Source organism: Lupinus angustifolius, chromosome LG01 (genome assembly GCF_001865875.1).
Source record: "Lupinus angustifolius cultivar Tanjil chromosome LG01, LupAngTanjil_v1.0, whole genome shotgun sequence".
In the NCBI taxonomy this organism is placed as follows: domain Eukaryota; kingdom Viridiplantae; phylum Streptophyta; class Magnoliopsida; order Fabales; family Fabaceae; genus Lupinus; species Lupinus angustifolius.
The window spans coordinates 26,525,155-26,547,336 of NC_032009.1; the positions used below are offsets into that span (position 1 = coordinate 26,525,155).

At 32.8% G+C, this 22,182-nt stretch overlaps 1 protein-coding gene across 2 annotated transcripts; it reads right to left on the minus strand.

The window, feature by feature from the left end:
• LOC109358955 (protein TONSOKU-like) lies at nucleotides 10,166-21,202 on the minus strand. Of its 2 annotated transcripts, none has more exons than XM_019603473.1 (20): nucleotides 20,828-21,202; nucleotides 19,953-20,750; nucleotides 19,237-19,413; nucleotides 18,386-18,477; nucleotides 17,726-17,824; nucleotides 17,081-17,541; nucleotides 16,960-16,994; nucleotides 16,649-16,876; nucleotides 16,399-16,546; nucleotides 15,207-15,323; nucleotides 14,715-14,815; nucleotides 14,461-14,584; nucleotides 14,043-14,155; nucleotides 13,469-13,580; nucleotides 13,120-13,224; nucleotides 12,974-13,040; nucleotides 12,761-12,881; nucleotides 12,482-12,649; nucleotides 11,327-11,444; nucleotides 10,166-11,240 (listed from the first exon to the last, which is right to left on the minus strand). In XM_019603473.1, exons 1-20 carry the CDS (start codon nucleotides 21,089-21,091, stop codon nucleotides 10,735-10,737), a joined length of 3,954 nt encoding a protein of 1,317 aa, XP_019459018.1. In that variant the 5' UTR covers nucleotides 21,092-21,202; the 3' UTR covers nucleotides 10,166-10,734. The 2 variants fall into 2 exon arrangements, with proteins under 2 accessions (XP_019459018.1, XP_019459015.1); XM_019603470.1 differs by having other exon boundaries at nucleotides 16,399-16,552; nucleotides 20,828-21,201.

Consider the following 22,182-nt stretch of genomic DNA (forward strand, 5'->3'; position numbering starts at 1 on the left):
GAAGCAAGATTGAGGTCAGAATGTACGTGAGTTAGTAGTAGTTCACTTACTGTTGGTGTACATTGACAGGACAATGAAGCACTAGGTCCTTTAATTGGGGGAATGGGTTAAAGACAGAAAGAAGCAGAGAAAGCACTTCAAATTAGAGCCTACAAAAGGTTCTATGGCAAATGGACAAGTTTTCTAGTAATGGAGGGGTCTAAATCAACAGTTTCTCAGTTCCTTAGTCGGCCATTAATATGGTGTAGGTCCCAAACATTCACCTAACCACAAAAAAGTTCACATAATTCACATTCATCATCACCTTACTTTCCTTTCTTTTCTAGGCATTCAAAGGATAACAAATCCTATTTTTATTTGCTTTTTCTTTGTGCCTCGTGTATTGTTTTCTTTTCATTTTAAACAAATTTTATATCATAGCATTAGATTTCAATAGTAATCATAGTGTTACACCACTCAATACTCATTGAGTTATACAAATTGTATGCTCTATATCCCAATCTTAAATGTGAGAGTTAAAGTATTAAAATCTAACATGGAATGTGAGCCCATTCACATTTTTTCAGGTAAGTAACTAATCTCTTTCGAAATATGTAATGTCCCTCCTAACAAATATTATTCATAGGAATTAAAATTTTGACCTTGTATCCGGTAATCTAATATAACACTACGTCATAAGATCAATGCCCCATTTATATTAACCTTAGTCATCTTTCCCACAAAAGTTAGTTTTTGAGTAATTATTCAATTACAAATTTTTTATCATCTTTTTCTTTTGAAATATTAATAATCACCTCCATCCCATAAGACCCATTTCGAAAAGCTTTCTTCAGGCTTTTCAACTTTCTGCTCCCAAGTTCTAACTTTGCTTTACCCCTCTCTGTGGAACAATCTGAATTATTTTTGACTTAGTAACTTTACCCCTCTCTGTCTCTACCCTTTCTCTACACCAAATTACACACCACATAGCTCATGAACTCTCAAACATAACACACAGCTTCAAATATGCATTTAATTTCCCATGTTTCTTCTTGCTCCTTCTTCCACCTTAGTTTCCTCAACAACTAAACCATTTCAACTACTACATCTTCATTCATTACCACCTTCTGAGTTATATATAGTGATGTGTCGAAGAACTCTAATTATAATTCTCTTGTTCCTCTTCATATTCATGAACCACTGTCATGGCTCAAGAACCACACAAGTTTTCAAATTCAAGCCAAAATCTCAACACCATCATGGTCACTTTTCTGGGTTCTTGCCTAAAAGAATGCCTATACCTTACTCCAATCCTTCAAGGAAGCACAATGACATTGGCTTAAAAAGTTGGAGATCACCATGAAGATGGAAAAAAGAAGCATAATACTAGTTTTTGGGGCAAAGGTGATTTATGAGTTTTCTTTTAGTTCTATTTTCTTTGTTAAGAAAACAATGTGATTAACTAATGTACATGGCATGGGTTCTGAATGGCTTAATTCATAGTTTGTGTTATTTTGTTTCAGTGGGTATGAGTATTATGATCTATTGCCAGGAGGAAGTGGTGGTGGTTTAGTCTCTAATGTTCTCTCTTTCTTTCTTGATTGGTTCTTTTGGAGTGTGAATCAATTAGTATAGACAAAGATCGACAGCTTCATAGAATTTCCTTTAGATATTATTGTTCTGTTGTATACATGACTTGAAATCAATGAAATGTTTTAGTATTCAGTAGTGGTAGTAGTATTAACTAATGTTATTTAATTTCTTCTATGACTATTCTTATTCAGCTATTAACCTGGTGAATAAGAATTTTATTATCAATTGTTCTTCAAATAAAATTGCGCAGAGACATTATTGTTACGAAGTCTCATATTGTCGGTGCTTTAACCTATAGTATTATCAATGAAATTTTAATATAATATTAGAATTAGAAATTTTCAATTTTTTTTCAGTCTTCATGAATCAGAAGATGCGTTTTAATTATAGGTTATATATAACTCTATCTAATAAGTTTATAAATAAGACATTTGGAAAGTAAGTGATAACAATTCTCACATTATTGATTGTACAAGTTATAACTTGCAATAAACCTACCCCCTTTGAAATTACCCGTACCTGATGCCATTGAACTCTGCTGAGGTGATCTCAGTATCATGTGGTGCGTGTGAGGTTGCGTGTATTACTTCCTTGATTTGATATGCATAATTAATGTGTACATTTATACGTGTATGGTTGAATAATTAATTTATTTCAATGATTTATTACCTTTGTATGTGTCACACACGAATGGTATATACTACTCTATAGCAATGTTGTGAAATCAGCCGGAAATCAAATTGAAACAGGTGAAGTATAGGTTCTAACTGGCTTAACTGGTTAGACCGTCCGGTCAGATCGGACAACAATATAATATCATATATATATATGCATATATTATATAATTAATTAAAATAGGTGAATAATATACTTATCAATATTATGTTTTATATAATGCAAGAAAAATTGTTGTGCACTGCGCAGTTACGTTTTTTATTGCATTGTGTTTTTTGTTTAATTTCCGGTTTAACCAACCGGGTATTCCAGTTTTAACCGATCTACCAGGTTGGACCGGTTTTCTCACGACCCAAAACGGCTTGGAAAGGGTCCCTATTTTCATAGTGTACGTGACCGTCTATTTAAGCGGGTGACGGTTGGACCGATCGAACCGTCCAGTCCCAATAACCTTGGTCTATAGTATTGATAAATAAGAAAATCTCTGAATTCTTTATATATATGTTTTTTAATGATAAAAAAACAGCTCTGCTTTATCCTAGTGTTTAAACTGATCATGTCTCTAATTTGAAAAATATTTAGCATAATCACAATTCAACTACAAATTTAACTAGTAAAATCAATTGAATAATAACCCAAAACTTTCTGTTTACAATAATTTCATACTTTAAGCCTTAAGCAAGGTTTATACAAATCTAATTTTCTATTGTAACATATTTTTCAATCTAAATAAATAAATATACAACTGGAATTAATGGTATAGATTGTTATCCACCTAATATATGTACTGAAAATACCATTCGTTTATTTAATAACTACGTTGAGTAATGAGTATAATATTTCAGTTTATAATATTTAGACATTATAGATAGAGTGTAATATTTATATATTGTTAGTGTAAAAATTTATACATACTTATTATATTATTTATCATTTATTTGAATTATTTTTTTTATAAAAATCAATGATAATTAAATATAAATAATAGATGATATAGTGATATACATATCTTTTCTCTTATAAGTATACCTTATAACCTTACTTTGGACAATATCTAAATTTGAAGTCTTATTGGGTTCCACTGAAAAATATCACATGGCAGTAGATGATAGATGAATAAGATGTTTTGTTTTTCACGGTTATGTCAAATGTGCTAAAGTATTTCCATCAATTAGACTTCTAATTTTTTATTATAATATAATCTTCTCATTTTAATTTTCAATTAGACTACATTTAAATTAATTTGGTAATCTATCAAGGATTGGGTTGAAATAAGAATTGAATTAAAGGTTTAAACTTTAAAGTACTTTCTGTTCCTCTCCTGATGCTATAAATTAATGCATAGCCCAATCCCTAAATAAACCATTATTGAATCCCTCAAAGGTTTCATCTGACAAATTTGTTTCTAAATTTGTAAACCACAGCTCATGAACCCACACCCCATATGCATTCCCATACCTAATGTACCCTAACTATGACGCATTGAACATCAAACTAAATTACTTTTTTGTCAAGAGAAAAAAAATGTATACTGGTAATGTATAAGTTTTATAAATTATCATTATATCATCTGTTATTTATGTTGTACTATTGTTGATTCTTCAGAAATTGTAATAAAAATGAATTGTAAATGATATATTAACCATAGATAAATCGTTACACTAATATTGCATAAATAATACACTCTTTCCAAAAAAAAAATACCTTTAATCATTTTTTGATTGAAAGCCACCTTTACTAAATTGTATTCAATTTTCATTTCCATAAAACAATGTTCTTTGTGAATAACATTATAAGTAACCTTGTTCCTTAGCCAAAACTAGAAGAAAGAATAATGTATTATTATAATAATTAAACTGCTCCCCAATTTCAAGGTCATTATTTTGTGTACTATGTGCCCACATAGAAGTGGTAATCAAAGAATAATATTCACATTGAGGCTAGGGGTACCTTTCCAATTTATAGGAGTAAGACTAACCATGAAAATCCTTATCCAAAATTTCCTTTATGATATATAAAAATGTCAATGGAATCTTTGAATTCTAATTCTGGAAAAGGATTTGTATGAAACTTGCTATGATTCCCTTTCATTCCAACTTGTCTAAGGGTCCCCTTCACCCTATCTTCATTATTTTTTTTTACCATATATGCTATTCTTATATATACTAATTAATTAAATATTATGTGTGTCCTAGCTTAGTCGAACCTGATTAAACATTGTTGTTGTTTAATAAGGGCCTTTCATTTTGGACCCTACAAATTTATTTTTCTTAACATTGACTACTACCTAGTAGAAGAGTACCCAGATCCCTATTTGAAGGCCAAAAAGTACCACCATACCATAAAAAATAGAGGATTAAAAATTTTCTTAGCTACTCTAGGGAATTAAGGAACAATGTTCAATTGAATGAATATATAGGGATTATATTTGGACTAGAAGAGTTTAAAAATGATGCTAATCATGGTTTGCAAAACCTAAGACGCATGCTTTCCTCACATTTGTCCTTTAAAGCAAAGTCAATAATGGGCTTTAAACTGGAAATATACTTTACTTGAGCATTAGCTTTAATAGTTTGAGAGAAAAAAATTATGCACTAGTTTATGACTTTTATGCATTATCACTGCATCATCCAACATTCATTTTTATTATTACTGACTTTTCAAAAAAATATGTAAATGATGTATTAATGTATACAAATCTTTACATTGATAATACATATATATATTAATCTAATAGCTTTTAATAAAGTTTGATTAATGGATGGATGGAGATGATGTAATAAATTACTTTTTAGTCATAATGCAATATCTCAACTCTCCAATTTGCTAAGATTTCTAATTGGGTTTTTTGCGTGGCTAAAATCATGTCCCCTCTTACTTTAGGTCCATGAGTGATGTAATTGACATTTATTGTCACAAGTCATATTTCGATATAATCATCAGAAGGATTAAATAATTGCAAATGATTACCTTGATGGTGAATGAATTTATGACCCCACGGTTAAAGCACCAGTGGAGAATCATAGGAATCATAGTATATGTTGTGTATTTCATATCAACTAATAATACGATTATAAGCATTGGTGTACATTTTTATCCACATACATATGAGGATATAAATGCGTACAAAACTTTATAGTAAAAATGATTGTCTAGGTATTATTATCTTAGTATTGCTTCACAGTCCCGTTGTTAAGGCTACCTCAACTTTTCTAATGATAAATATTATTGGATTTTGTTATATGTGTTGGGAAATCCAGAACCAATTTCCCTCATTTGTGTGATGTAAAATAGACACTTGTGGAAGTGATAAGTGGATAAAGAAAATAAAGAAAATAAAGAAGAGTAGAAGAATAATACCAAGAATTTTAACGTGGAAAAACCTCCTCAATGTGAGAAGGAAATAACAACGGGACCTAATCTAGAAAATATTTTCACTATAGAAAGCATGATTACAATATTTTACTCTCTCTTACAAAGAGGATAACACTCAATCTCACTCAAAAATGATGGAAATACAAACTCTCTAGTATCTCACTAGAAATATAAATCTCACATTATGTAGATATAAACTCTCTCACTTTCTCTCTATGTTGTTTTTTTCACTTGTTTGTTATGTCTCTTCTTTATAAGTCCCCTATATATAGTGAAGGGGAAGAATGTTCCATCACAAAGACATAGTGGGTGATTAATTGTTGTTATACTTTTTAAGACACTTTGGAAAGTGTTACTTCAACTTTTTAAATTAGACTTCATAATTTTCAAGACTCAATGAGTAATTCCAAGACCTTGGAATAGCCATCATTGAATTATTTAATGGTTCATCTACCAAGATTCATTGGTCTTGCTTCTACGTCAATTACGAAGGATTCCCAAGTACTACTTTTTTTTTTATGAAGGAATATATTAGTAATGTATTATTTCCTTGTGTTAATTTTTACTTACAAACATGTACTAAGTATATAGGTGGCTTAGTCAAAATTTGGTGTCCATGCCCCAATTAATTCTCTTTTGTACTCATATGTATTCTGCTATGAAATTTGTACAGAATTGAGAATATAAGGATAGTACCTGCATATGAAATTTTGGTTGGATCTTCACCTTTTATTTTTTTTGCCATGAACAATTATATATGCTCTTATAGTGAATTGTTATAGTTATTTTGTTACATATATTGTCTATTGTCTCATACCAATATAAAGATAACATGTCGATTAAACTTTATACTTTTTATTATTATTTTTGCTCAATTATTATTAACGTGCGACAAACATGGACATGGTTTAAAATAATATATTTATGTTTACATTTTTTTCAGGATGTGATGCAAGTGTTGGACTTCTGCTTCCAGAATTTGAAGAGTAACTGATAAAAATTAGAGTAAACATGTATTTAACCCTTTTCTGGAAAATTATGCATTTTTGTTTGTTTTAGTACCAACAAATTTATGTTTTTGTTTGAGCCCGTAAAATTTTGAAGTATTTAATTTTAGTTCCATATAAATTTCAATATCACAACTAACCATGTGTCGTACTAATTATTGATGTGGTAAGTATTAACATAGATACATCGCTATTTAATTTATGATAAAAACTAAAATTAAATATTTTAAAATTTTAGAGACTCAAGTTTTTTTTTCTTAAGGACTAAAATCAAGAGAGCACTAAATTTAGAGAGTGATATTAAGTTATTTAGTGATTAACGCGAGTTACGGGAACCAAACTCAGTGGAGGCATCTCAACTACAGTGTGAATACATAATTAGCAATGATATTCATTATTGTATCCTATAAATAAAGTAATTATTAGAGGAGGAAAACCAAAAAACAAAAAAACAAAAATGGAAGGTTAAAGGAAATAAGAAAGTATCAGTGGAGAAAATTACGTTCAACTACTTTCTGAATAGTTTCCATGTATGCACCAATACATAATTGCTGGATAGCTCCCTCACTCTGATTAAGAAATTGGGGGAAGATGTAAATTTGAAATTTTAACACTAAAATTTGAATAAAATATTAAATCCTAAAATTCAAAAAACACTAAAATTTTAACTATCATATTTCTTTTACTATGTTCATCAAACTGACCCTAAAAACTATGAAATATAATATAACAACTATATAATTTATAAAAATAAACATAATAATATATAAAAATGAAAATATTTAGTTAAATATATTTTTAATTTAAAATGCCTGCTCCGGATGAAACTCAATTACACCAATCAATTATAGCTGCTAATAATTCATTCCATATGTTGAAATAATTTTGAACATTGAGAATGGGTGGCTATCATTCACAAGTTAAATTCTAGTGTTACTTACTTACTTTCAGTCTTTCACCGAATAAGAACGTCAAAGTCGATATAATTGACATGAGAATTGTAAAAATCATGGATGTTTCGAGCATCAGAAATGATAAATTTTGTTTCTCTCTTTTTGTAAGTTAATACATGCTAAGATGATTGAGAATATTCGAAAAAGAAATCTGAAGCTGTAATTATACACATGATATGAGATAATAGCAATGTAATAATAGACTAATAGTTATAACTTACAACTAAAACTTATATAGAGGAAAAATATGAGTGCTGGCTACTCCAACTAGTAAAAACTTTTACTGTATCTGTAAATACAAGATTAAAAATATAAATAAATAAAATTGGGTGGTAAAATTAGCTATAGCAAAAAAGAAAAAGTGTGCATCATAAAGTCATAATAGAACGGTAGATTTTTTTTAACTATAATTTATGTTTGAAAAATAATAAACACATAGTGTACCATCTAACTTGAAGAACTACCTAATGAGGCCACATTAAGAGAATGAATGTCAATTAATTCATTCCTTATTTGGAGATAGACGTTTATATTAAAAAACCTTCCTATTTGGTAGAACGCGTATAGATCTATACATGACAACCATCAATGGCTCATTAAATCATGGAATTTGTTTCCTAAACCAAAGATTTGGGACGAGTATTCCAAACAAGGAAGGAAATTTTCAGCCTTAACACCTTTCCTAAATGAGAACAAAATGCATGGAAGCACTTGATGACAATGAATTCTTTCCTTGACAATACCAAAGGAAGAAATCAACCTACACACCATGAACTTGGACGTGTTAAGACAAGAAGATTCACTCGACATTTCAAATTATTGCATTAAACACTAAAGAGCACATGTGTAATTGAATTAGACTAGTGTTCATTATAGTTTAATCCTTTTCACGTGCGAATATGGCATAGTCGAATTCCTTCCCTATTTGTACTTGAATTGGAGATTTGAATAAACACTTCAGATTTTATTTGAATTAATTCCTCTTTAGTTGAGTTTTGCTCCTAACTTAGAATTTATCAAGGAACCTTCCTTATGGCGTTCATAGGCTTATCACCATTGGTGTGACGCCTTACCTTAGTTCTCATCAAGCATCCTTTGCTTGTGGCGAACAACATTGGCTTATCAAACACTTATATTTGTGGCGAACAACATTGGCTTATCAAACACATATATTTGTGGCGAACAACATTGGCTTATCAAACACTTATATTTGTGGCGCCTTCATCTTTTCAATCTTTACCATCTTCTCTTATCCTAATCAAAATACAAATCCATTTACTTAAACACAACTTATTCATACACATTCCATCTCAAACCAAAATACACTCATCACCTAATCAAGTTCATACAAATTTCAACCATCAACGAATTACAAATACAAATAGACCTTCAATCAAGAACGATCAACAACCCCTTCAAGGAGGTTCCTACATATATACATATATATTCTATTGATTCATCAAACAAATTTTTTAGTAATATTCTATGAAACTCACCTTTTATATTGATTTAAAGTATTTTTAATTAAAGGTGAGTTAATCATCATTATACATTCTCTCCACAAATGTTATGAATCATGGAATATATTTTCTCGTGATTCAAGAGAGGAAAATGGAATTGATACACTAAATTTTAATTTCCTAGCCAATTTGGTTAACTTTTTTTATTTCCTTTTAAAAAATGTATTTAAAAATTACATAATTAATAAGAGTATAAGACTATAAGAGTTGTTATTTTATAAGGGTAGGTTAACGAATGTACTAAGGAATTCAAAATGGAAGTGATACATTAAAAAACACATTTTTAACTATTAATGTACATGTAATCACCAATTTTTCTATGAGAACTTCTATATTTGACTCAAATCCGTGTCTTGATGACACTCATTAACGTTCTTCTTTTCTTCTGAATATATGAGAACATTCTATAAAAATATCTGAGTACTATAATATGAAGCCAATAGTTTTTAGTGAGATTTATGATATTGACAATTATGAAAGTGCTTAGAGTTTAAAGCTTCAAGATAAGTTTCAGGAGATTAATTTACAATAATAAAAAATAAATGGTTAATAATACAATGACAATGTAAAATACTCTTAGTTGGTATATATATCTTTTTCTCTATTTTTAAATAATTCGAATCATACTTTTCCATTTAATTACTACATCGGATAATAGGAATACTTTTATATGCTTAATTTACAAGACTTATATAGATTTATATTTATTCAGGCTCACCCAATTAAAATTTGATTCATTATTAAAATAATAATATAAAAACAAAAAAAAAATATTCTTAAATTCTGATTTATTGTCCTTTAATAAACACTTGAAGTGATGCCCTTTTTGGGTTATGGGTAGTTAGCAAGTTATTTAACACATACGACTAAGGCTTTGGATAAGGTAAGTGGCCCACTTTTTGTGCACTCTAACCAATCCTCACACATCCCAATCGTTCATATAATAACCTAAATTAAATAAGTTTTATTTCAAATCATAGGCTATTTAATAATTTTCCCGCATAATTCCTCTTTAAAAAACTACACAAACTAATATACCTTGCTCTACAATCTATGTACAGAATAGAATGGATAAATCCTTATAAACAAAATCGTTGATAGGTCGCCAAGTTTCACGAAACCTTTATGAAAATCAGGTACAGCAATGGAGTATAATTTTAGTGCAATCAGATATCAGTAATGGGTCATACCTTGTGTCGTTGTCTGTTTTCTAGCATATCTGTACTGATCCATTGGTTTTTACCTGGTTTCCTTGGGGAATAAGTTTCAAGTGCTTGACATGGATTTCTAGCATACATTATACCTATTACTCTATTCAATACATAGCTTTGCGCTACATAGCTTTGCATGATGCACAACTACGATTACCAACAAGTTCTTAAGGGTGGTTAATCTGCGCATAGTACTATATACATGGAATTTGGACAAATGTGTTTCATAAAAGCCTTTCACATGATAGGTGAAGCAAGAACACCTGTCCATTCCTTACATCTGACACCCATAATTTTCAGCAGATGAACACATTCATAAATAAACAATGTCTTGTTCATAGAACCGCCATTATCAATCATAGGTTGGGATTTGCCTTTAATTCTTTCGTCAGGACAGTGACATTGGATGGGAGCAACAAAATCAAACTTTCTTGCAGCATGGTTTTACTCTGCAGCACTTATTTTCCTTGGTTGAGAAATGAATAATTCGCTCAGTAATGTGCTTCTGATTTGAAACCGGTCGTAAAGCTGTCCATGAATTGTAGAATATTTCTACAGCTTGTGCAGAAAAATCATTATTGCTAAGGTCAAGTAATTGCAAGTTCTTTGCCTTACCAATAGCAATTGAGAACTGAAGAGTGAAATGGCACTCAAGAGATGGAGAATTTCTTTGACATGAGCTGGCACAGCCGTCTTCGACTCCAGAAGCAGTAGCTTCTACTCTTGCTGGTAATTCTTCACTATCAGCAACTTCAAGCTGATGGTAATCAGTGTAAAGGACCTCTTGATAATCATCCACGTTCATATTATCAGCTTTTGGCTCCTGCTTTTGTGAGCATCCTTTAATTGATAAGTCACATTGCAGAGTAGCAAGGTCATTTGGAACAGAATTATCAGCAAGATTAAGCTCCTCCAAACAGCTGTTTTCTGATAAAAGAAATAGGAAACAAAATAATCATGCTACAGTAGTTCTAAAATAAGGAGCTACCACCCAAATATGATTGAATGCCTACCTGCCAGTGCCTCAATTATGTGAAGAACTCCGGCCAGCCCAAGTTTACACTTCCTAAGGACCAAAACTTTGAGACAGCACTGTGGGTTCATGAGAAGAGAAAATATAGTATTGCTGCCCTGTATACATTAGAGATTAAACATATTAAAACAACTATGCATAACTGTCATGATACTACGAACAGAACTGAGAAGTTGGTAACAAATAAGAGAATTTTAGAATGAATTTTATTGAATGATTCCATGAACTGAACTAGAAAAGGAGAAAGAATTCTCCATGAATTGCCCCTTTAACAACTGAGCAGAAGCTCTGTTTTCAAAGATCTTGATAGGCATCCTTTCTTCTACCCTTTTCCCTCTATTTATTTTACTGAACTCCTTCTCACTAACTACATCAACCCCTTCTAAGTAACTAAACTTACTGTCTTTCTTGTCCTAACAATAACAATTGAGTAATGATATATCCTCCTACTAAACTCTTCTACAAATCCTCGTACGTCGTACCCACAAGAAAGTGACATATGTCACTTGTAAACCAATAAACCAATTATTAATAAACAAAATATCAATTTTTGACATATGTCACTTTCTTGTGGCCAGGAGGATTTAGTAGGATATATCATTTTCCATAACAATTAAATTTTAGCTCGATAAATTCACAAAATTATCACTAAAATGGGCACAGCTATAACTAACTATACCAACCTCCTCACTAACTAACTACATCAACCCCTTTTTACAGCAGCATATAACAATGCCTAATTAAAACAGTCACGGAAACATGGTGCAGTTAAGATAGTCTGACATCTAATAGGAATATGGTTAAGCCAGTGCTTATAAGGCTTATGCGTCCCTCACAAAGTGAGCTAGCTTTTTGGGTTGAGCTAGATCTAGCTTGCCCAATTTTAACATGGTATCAAAGTCAAAGCTCAACTTCTTTCCAGATGTCATGGGCCAAGGTAACCAATTGCCTGGTCCAACAGACTTATGTTGAGGGGATGTTGGATACTAAGTCCCACAATGCCTTCCTCATTCTCATAAGTGTGATTTAAATACATGTTAGGCTACTCACATTGTCAATTAGTTTTGGGATAAAAGCTTAACAAGTGTATCACAAGAATATTAGCAATTGAAATCCTTAGTTACAGGCAACAAACCTCACTCCTGATAGGATTTCCTTCCAGGTTCAGCTCTAGGATGGACGAAAATAAATTAGCATTGATGTTTAAAGCAAAGTCAGATGTTAGCCCACAATATGATAGATCAAGTTTCCCAAGCTCTTCTGTTTCTTTATACAATGATTTCGTTAATTGCATCGCTCCTTCCTGCACAATAATGCCTCTATCCCATCAGAAGAGTAGGTTACATATGCATGCTAAAAAAAAGAAGGAATGAACTGTAAAGTAAATGCACGGGAGAGGATAGAGTTAACTCACTGTTCCAATACCCGTGCCTCCAAGTATTAATCCTGATAAAGTCGAGCTCTCTGCTAGCTGGCAAAGGGCATCAATGACTGGCTTGCCTAGTTTTAGACCACGCAGGTTCAGCTCAGAAAACCTGCAATGGGCAAATTTTATTAAATTTGTTAATACAAATTACCTAAAGATGCTACAGAGGGACAGATGGTGATATCAGTATATCAATTCTACCTTTTCAAAGTAGAAAGCTTGGACAGAAGATTAACTACAGCATTTCCAGGTACGGCGGTGTTATGTCCTGCCAAAGAAAGATATCCTATTATGCTATATGATTCTTATATAAGGGATTAGAAGGGGGAAAATGATGTTCATTATACCTATGGAAAGATGTGTAAGTACAGATCTAGAGTCCAATGCATCAGCAATCTTTTGAATAGTTCGTGATGTTATACAGCAATTCTCTACATTCAAGCTACAGAGGGCTATAAAACAGAACCCTTATAAGTAGAAGCAAGGAGATATCTGCAGCAGGAATGCACATACAAGTACATTTGAGAGAAAATAAGTGTCTCCTAGCTTAAACTTGATATATGGACATTTTCATAGCTCAAGATGATACCATGTATACCAGAAAGGGGCAAACAGAAGAAAATGGTAACCACCATCCTTCAAGAGGTTACAGAAACCATATTCAAATTGAAAGAGCTTCAGGCCATACGGCTTTACCTGAACATCTTTTTAAGATAGTTGAAAGATAAGATCCACATGCATCAGTAAGACGGTTTCCAGAAATGTTAAGCACTTCTAGTCGAGCAAATAGCACTGGGCATTCACAAATCTGACAGAGGAATAAGCAAAGTTGATATATCAGCAAATCAGGAACATGCATAATGATTAATAGCATCCTAGTCATGCAAAGAGGGAGACAGGCATTCTTTTATCACAAATTAGTCAGGAATTTCATAATTAGAAAGTTCTTCTGAACAAATTGAGATTTGAAAAGTATTAAAATGGCCTTTTGAGACGGAAAGGCAGGTGAAGTCAGCTGATATTTCAGTTCAAGGCCTGATAAATAATTCAATTTCTTTTAACAACATATTACAATTAATATCAAGTGTATGGCCCTGTTATATTCACATGAATTCAATCTTTGGACATATCTTTCTAGTTTCTACAAAGAAAGATAAAGTGCAACTACCATTCCAGACCATCCTCCCTAAATTTGCATTTAACAAAACCAACAATAGAAAATGGTGCAAGGGGTAGAAGGAAAATAGGCAAAGGTCAAAAGGGGTCATACCTGAAACAAAGCTGTTGGGCCAAATCGATTGCAATGCAAATCCAGAGTTAAGTCACAATAAGATTGGCCTGACGCTGTGAACACCTTTTGAAGTTTCTCCATTGTCCCATTTCCTAAAGTATAGCAATTCAGTAAAGTTAAAAACTATTCAACACGTTTCACTAATTATAATTTAATTTTCTCTTTTAATCTTCTTTATGGTTTTAGTACTCTTTTAGTCACCAAACAAGGACTTATTATCAAACTTTTTTGTCGATGAAATACATGACATAAGAACCAAAAGAATGGCTCCCCTTGAAGCAGGAGCATAAGAAAAGAAAAGGAAAGAAATAATTGTTACTAGACAGTTTGCAGACTGGAACAATAGAGCAGAATCTAAAGCAAATTAGCAAAAGGACCACAAATCAGAATGATGTACCTAACAAATTGTGAGAGAGGTCAAGCATCGTAAATGCTTGATGAAAATGCAGTGCATTTATCAATGGAGTTATAGACAGATCTTGCAGATCACACTCAGAGACAACGATTTCATCATCTGAAACCTGTTGACAACAATAAGACAAAATAAGTTGTAGTAAATATCCAAATTCAATCCAACAGATGGAAATGAAAAGGCATTATTGTCAGTATGAAGTGGCAATGAAAGAATTGAGACATCTAAGACTCTCTTACCTCTAAATTGTAAAGTTTCTTCAGTACCTTCATATTAGGTACCTCGGACAACTCCTTACAGCAGTCTACATACGTTTTTATTAGGCGCTTGTGAATCCACCCTGTAAAGGATAGAAATCAATCCCATATCTCAGTTGGAGATAAATGATAGAAAGCTAAAATAAATACAGATCCAATAGAGCATAAGCCTATGACTGTCTGCCTTGTCAAGTGATTCACACATTTGTACCTCTTTTGCTGTCTATGTTTACATACAATGCAAGACCAATGAATATCAAATGACAATGAGTTGAATAAACTTTTATCAATAGATAATATGTCAACTAATCTGGAGATCAAAATATTTATGTGCATCACATATGTGCCAAATAATTATAGATAAACTTCTGGACAAAAAGCAAGATAAAATTAAAAAGTCAAGGACATGGCAAAAAATAATAGAATGGTAATTTTATATATAAAGGAAACTCAAAAAGCATTAGTATTGCATACCATCAATGGAAGCTTCAATCGTGTCATTTCCCAGGTGCTCCTTAATATTTTCAACAGTTTTCATAGATTCTAAATCTCTTCCAGCACATTTTATGTGCTGAACAATGGGCAACAAACCTACTCATAAATTTATATAAGTAAGTCAACTGAACTCAGTAGTTAAAAGAGGTTAACAGAAGTAAAACTGCAAAACATCACAAATAAATGAATAAAAACCTAATGAAGTAAATGTATCAGAAGATAATAAGGGGATCGATAAAAGTACAGCTTAATTGGCATTTGGCAAATAGTGAGGCAAGGAATCAAGTCCCTGATTTTGCCTCACATGTTAGACACAGACATCTACGCTATATGATTGTTTCATGTGGCCAATGCTGATGTCAAAAGAAGTTTAAGTGAGATGGATACGACTCTTATGCAGTACAAGAATTTGTTGCAAAAAGCTTTGACACAACAAGGACATATTTAAGCTACATTTATTACATCTTGTTGTGTGAAAATCTATGCCTCATGCAGACTGCAGTGTCTCATTTGGTGCCTCTATCCATGCTTTCAGTGGTAAAACAAACATTATGATCTATAGGAAGCTTAAAATCATGTAAGACAGTAAGAGATAAGTACGCTAGGTTCAATATATAAGGCAGACTCTGAATTCAATGTGTCACTTGGGGAAACTTTAGTACTCTGCTTCAATATCTGACGTAGACCAACCAATAGCCACACCAAAACCAAATCATCCCCAACCCTGGTAGAACCGTTTAGCAAAAAATATATATACTAAATATTTTGGAAAATTCGGACATATGACAATAAAAAGAATGAAAATTATAACTAAGGAAATCTTGTCAAACATATTTGCAGTTCATGAGGAATTGACCAAAGTAGGAAATAATGGTTGATCCATGTTCAAAAGAATTCTTAATGTAACCAAACATGAAATTAACCACATACCTAGTTCTGGTTAATTTCTCCCTAATTGGAAATATTTTTGCCAGATGGCATCGATGTTCTGTTTTCTGATAACAAGGACGAGCATCCATCACATTTTAAGTGCACAGTCAGGATACCCAAATTCACGGTTGTTTCTTTTTTTTTTCTTTTATTTAATTTATACCAATTAACTTTCAAGCTGATTGTTAATCTTCTATGCTAATATTATCTGACATAAAAATTAAAACTAAGAACTGCCTACCTTCTGATCTCTTTTCTGTAGGAAGTTGTAAATAGTACGAGCATGCTGCTATAGCCTTCAAAGACTCGATATTCAAATGATCACCAGCAATGAACAGGGATTCTTCTATGTTAAATAGATCATTCCCGATCTGGCATGTAATATATTGCTGCAACTAGAGAAGATAAAGGAGGTCGGAGGTTAGAAAATTTTGGCAAAAACATGAAATCTCATATATACATCTTATTCAAGCCATAACAGTAGAACTGACATCATTCTGCGAATTTTTCACCATGGGATGGACATCAACATTTTGTTTGCAGGAGTCATCCATGTCACATTTTGAACCACTAGGAACATAAGGTTCAGGAACTATATCATTGCTCAAAGATAGGGAATGTCTACCAGGTCTAGTTGCTCTATGTGGACTCCAGCATTTGAAAGAACTACTACTTTCTTCAACATTACTTGCACATTTAGATCCATACTCTGAGACCATCTGCCATCCCAAAAAGGCTGAGCACCCACAAGTTGATACTCAAGTAAAACTCACATGAAAACAAAAGTCTGAGATTTCTTTACCTGAATATTATGAAAAGGACTGGCTTTACACTTAACTGCAATGGGCAAGTATCAGTCAGTACCTAATTTTGGTATATGGAGTCTAAGGATCAGAACAAAACAATTAATTGTGAAAGCGTACTTGCATCATCAGTTGACAAATCCTCAAACAGGCAATGTTGATCCTTTATGCTTGAACACTCCGTCTCATCATCGTTATCATCGTCAGAAAGAATTACACGGGCACGTTTACGACCAACGACTGTCTGCTGATGGCTGGTTAGATTTGTCAGACATTTAGGCGACAGCTCCGTTTGCTTGGTAGAGGGGGTAAAACTTTCCATGTGGCCTGTTATCTTTCTGGATGAGCCTTTTATGGACTGATAGAGAGACACAAGAGGTATGTCATCTTTCAATTCTTCTCCATTAGTCACAGTTTTTGATCTTGAAATTGTCTTGCGCGAGCAAAAAATTTCAGACCCACTGTTTGACAGACTAACATCTGCTTCAGTATCAGTCTCAGAGCAACACTCTGGCATATTTTTAGCTTCTGGCTCTTTTTCTGTTGACTTGTTCAGCTTATCAATTAGTGCTTTCAACCTCCTACAAAGGATCACAATTCATCAGCAGTAATAGAACAGGTAGGCTGAAACAATATAAAACAAATTCTGCTTTGCAGATTACAAGATTTGGTCTGAGGGTTAGAATATTAAAATGAGTCCTTGAGTAACTAAATAACTGCAAGAAATGTGTATACAAGGATTACAGATTTCCATGAATCATTTACCTTGTCTCACCCTCATCATCAAATCGTACCATGTTGCTATAATGCATATTTTCCAAGGCCATAAGCTGTACATCAGGAAGGTCAGCTTCAACAGCAATACTGCAATACCACACACCAAGTGAACACATGTCATATAGAACCACTGAAAGGAAGCCAACAACGATGTATTTATTCAAGCAATTCTAGTGTTGGATGTAGCTGCAACTGTTAGAAACATTGTGGTGCTACATTCTGTTCTTTACTGCATCTTTAAAATGTGAATTTCACTATGTGTCGCAATCAAAGTAAACAATTTTTGTAGCAGGCTAGCAGCCAAGCATATTTTACCACAACAATAACCTTTGAGAATTTCCAAAGAAACCAGTATGGCTGGATTATCAACACAGCAAGAAACTACAAGATGAGAAGAATCTTACTCTAGTAATTTTCTTTCATACACCAATAAACAGCTGTAGAGCTCTCACAATATACAACACGTAGGTCACATGTCTTAGGCAACCCAGGTGCACCAAAAGCATATGAGAGAACTATTGCACTCAACAGAAATTCAGCTACTTGGAGAATAGCCTATAATTATAAATTTACTTCTTGTTTGATACACTTTCTTGAAATTCAAAAAATAAAACCAACGCACAAATTTTAATATGTGGATACCATTACCTGTAGCTCTCTTGAAATGCATCTAAGGCTCCTCTCCAATCATGGGTAGAATCCAAAACATTACCAATATTGATTTTCACTCGTGCTTGCCCCTATAATCATTACCAGCAAAGCATAAGTATCAACCAAGCACATCCCCATCATGGGCAAAGTGGATGTGTGCATGTGTATAACTATTTCAACTACATTTATCTTTGGAGTATGGATACCAAGCAACCTAAGAAGCAGGGACACTGACACATAATCAGAAAAACTGAAGTGGCGTGTTGCATATGATATGAGAGTTCAATCCATGTCTGGCACACAAGAAATTCTGATGTACAATGAGAGTAATAGACTCAATCCTAGATTTTATTATAAATTAGAAATAATTATAGAGTCCATCTGATGACAAAAACTTAATTTATGGGCCATGTTGTATCCTTTATTTGGATTAGTGTATTACTATTGAAGTATAAAAATTTCGCCTAACATGGAGAGAACTCTGCTTTATAGAAACTCCATGTTCATTGCTAGCAACTAAGTTGCAATACACATTACCAATTGTTTCAAATAATAATAGATGGAGTTTCTTTATTCAGATTTGTGTCACATTGAATTAAAGTCAGAAGGGAAAACAGAACAAGGGTGTTAAACTTACGAAATGGATCCTCGCATATCATATTTTCAAAAGACAAAATCATGTGGAGAGAGATAGACACAAAAAACATAACATGGGAACCCACACATTTTAAGAACGCCTACTATCTAAGGTATTTGTAGCTATCTCTCTCTTCACATAACTTGTCGTGTGAAAATCATGAAAGGATTCATTATTGTTAAACTTGTATGATGAAATAATGACATTTTACCTCCAAGTAACGAATTGTTTTGTATGTTTCCCAACTTTTTTTATACCATTTGATTGCTTTGTTGAATTTTCTAAGCTTCTGGTATGATTCTCCAACGTCCAGATAGGAATCAGCCAGCTTTTGCCTGTCACAAAGTTCACTTGCTGTTTTCTTCTTCTCCTTTGCAAATTCGCATTGCTAAACAAGAACGATGACACGCTGTTAATTATTAAACATACCATAGCTTCATAAGGTCTACGTATTCACCAAATAATAATAATAGGTAGTCAAATAATGAAATGTGGAGGGAAACATCATACCAGCAAGTTTAACACATGCACTTTAGTTCATGCTTCCAGAAAATATGTGATGACCTATTTCTAGTGCCCCAACAATCACAAATTTCAACACATAACAAAATAAACTCTCACTTTTTCTTCATAGTAAATTAACACACGGGCTTTACAATTGAACAAATTGCAACAACAAAAAAGGAAACAACCATGCTTATAGCAAACTTTAATAAATTTGTGGTTTAATCATAACTAACCATGAGCAACTCCAAGTGTGCATAGTTCCTTCAACAAACATTAGTGGACTAAAAAAGTCATTTTATTCATTCTAGGAAGGAATTCTGACAGGTCAAATCAAGAAATTGATGTTAAGAAACATAGTTATCTACTTAGGACTTTTTCTTTAGGTAACAGTTATTATGATACATGAACAAAGAATAATACCTTCTCCCACGCAAAGATAGTCATTGATTTGTCAATGAGACCATCAAGAGACTTGTTCAACAGCAGGAGACATTTCCTCTCATGCAGTGTCCCTCTTGCATTTGCTGCATGTCTTCTAAGCTTCTTAAGGTTTTGCTCTTCTTTCTTTATTTCACCCATCACCTTCACGGCTTCAACAACAATTCCAATATTCCGCTCAATTTGCCTGACCAAACCATCCTCGTCCTCCAGCGATTTGGCCAAAGCAAGAGCCCTTTCATAAGAAGACCTTGCATCCTCATACTTCTGAGTCCTATAATGCACCTCACCGAGATTAATATACCCCTTTGCTTCCCCTTGGCGATGTCCAATCCAGTTACAAATCCTAATATCCTTCCCAATATGTTTTTTAGCATGATCCCAAGCCCTGAGTTCCATATACACATTCCCAAGGTTATGATGAAGCCTGCTTCGCCCATCATCGAGTTCATTAATCTCCTCTTCCTCACAAATCTCAAGTCCACAAGTTAAGATCTTCTTCGCCTCATCCAAATTATCAAGCTCCATTTCCAGCATTCCTATGTTGTTGTGTGCATCAATGTATTCCTTAAGGAACGAAGACTTGTTATTTGGTGGATTCTCCTTCAGAGTAACCGCAAGCTCCATTGCCCACTTGAAATACTTCTTCGCATTTCGAACCGAGTGATGATCATGTTCCGATCTCGAAAACAATTCGTAATATGTACGACCAAGTTGCGTGCTCGCTCTCTGCTGCTCCACTAGGTCGTTAGCATCCCTCGCCAGATCTAAATGCTTTTTCTGCAACCACGAATTTGACTTTGTTATATAAAATTCAAAATTAGGGTTTACGATATAAATGAAACGAATAATTTGACCTGATAAGTTAGGGCATCGGAGAATCGTTCGAGTCGGAGGTAGATTTCTCCGAGGGATTGACAAGTTGGAAGCAAGTCTTTCTCAGGCAAGTGTTTGCGCGAAACTTCGTAATCGATTCGAAGCCATTTGAGGGATTCAAAATATTCTCCTCTGTTTTTTAGAATATCGCTGATGACGTTCGCCCAACGCGCCTCCTCGCGGTGGTTCTCCTCCGCCTTCGCGTTCCGGTAAGCGGATCTCGCCGCCTTCAGTTCCGAATCCATATCGAAAACGACGGTGGAACGGTGTCGTTGTGGTTTCCCTTAAACTTCTCAACTCTCTTCTTTCAGGGTTCGGTTTGTGAAAGCAAATGTTACTCGCGCCGTCTGTTGTTGCTGATTGAAATGAATTTTCTCTTTCCCGCCAAAAACAGTTCTATAGTTTTTGTTTATTTTCCTTTTTGGCGTTTGGTTAATTTCTTTTTTCAAAATTAGTTTAATAAATGAGAAAACAGAAAATGATAACATGTGCACCCCGATGTCTTTTTCACACCGGAAAAACAAAATGGAGGACAAAGGAATATCACATAACTCCTGATAAATCTATACTCCAAAAATAAAATTAATTACAACGCTGGTATATAATTGCATGATTTTTTTGTGAAAGGAAAAGAAATATAATGATATATGATTGTTTGGAGATGTAAAATACTAGAAAAAATTTAACTAAAAAAAAGATGTACAATTTATAATATATTGAACCTATAATGTTTTTTCTGCACAGTGATACCTCTCAAGACAAAAATATCACCAAAATGAGTTTTACATTTATAAATACGCCAGAGCGAGAGACACGATTCTTACTTTATGATATCAAGTATTCAAATTTTATATATTTTATTTTATAATTAGAATATTTTTTTATTGGATGTACTTTATATTGTAGAATTTTTATTGGATGTATTTTATATTATATTTTTTGTTTTTATTATAATGTTCCACTTTAAAGTGGGAGGGAAGATTAATATGTTAGTAGTGGTTACATATAATTGTATGATTTTTATAAGAAATTAAAAAGTACTAAGGATAAAACATGAAAGTGAAAATTATACCATAGTGATAGTTACATCATGTTTTGCCTTTATATATAACTAGTGGGACAGACATTTCGTGTCTGTCAGTCCATATTCTAACTTTATAATGTTAAGTATTCAAGTTTTATATATTTTATTTTGGAAAATTAGAATATCTATTTTGTATTGAATCTATTTTATATTGGATGTACTATAATTATAAGTGGTAGCTATATACGATGATATAGTTTTTTTATAGAAATTAATAAGTGTTAAGGGCAAAATAGGAAAATAAATTATATT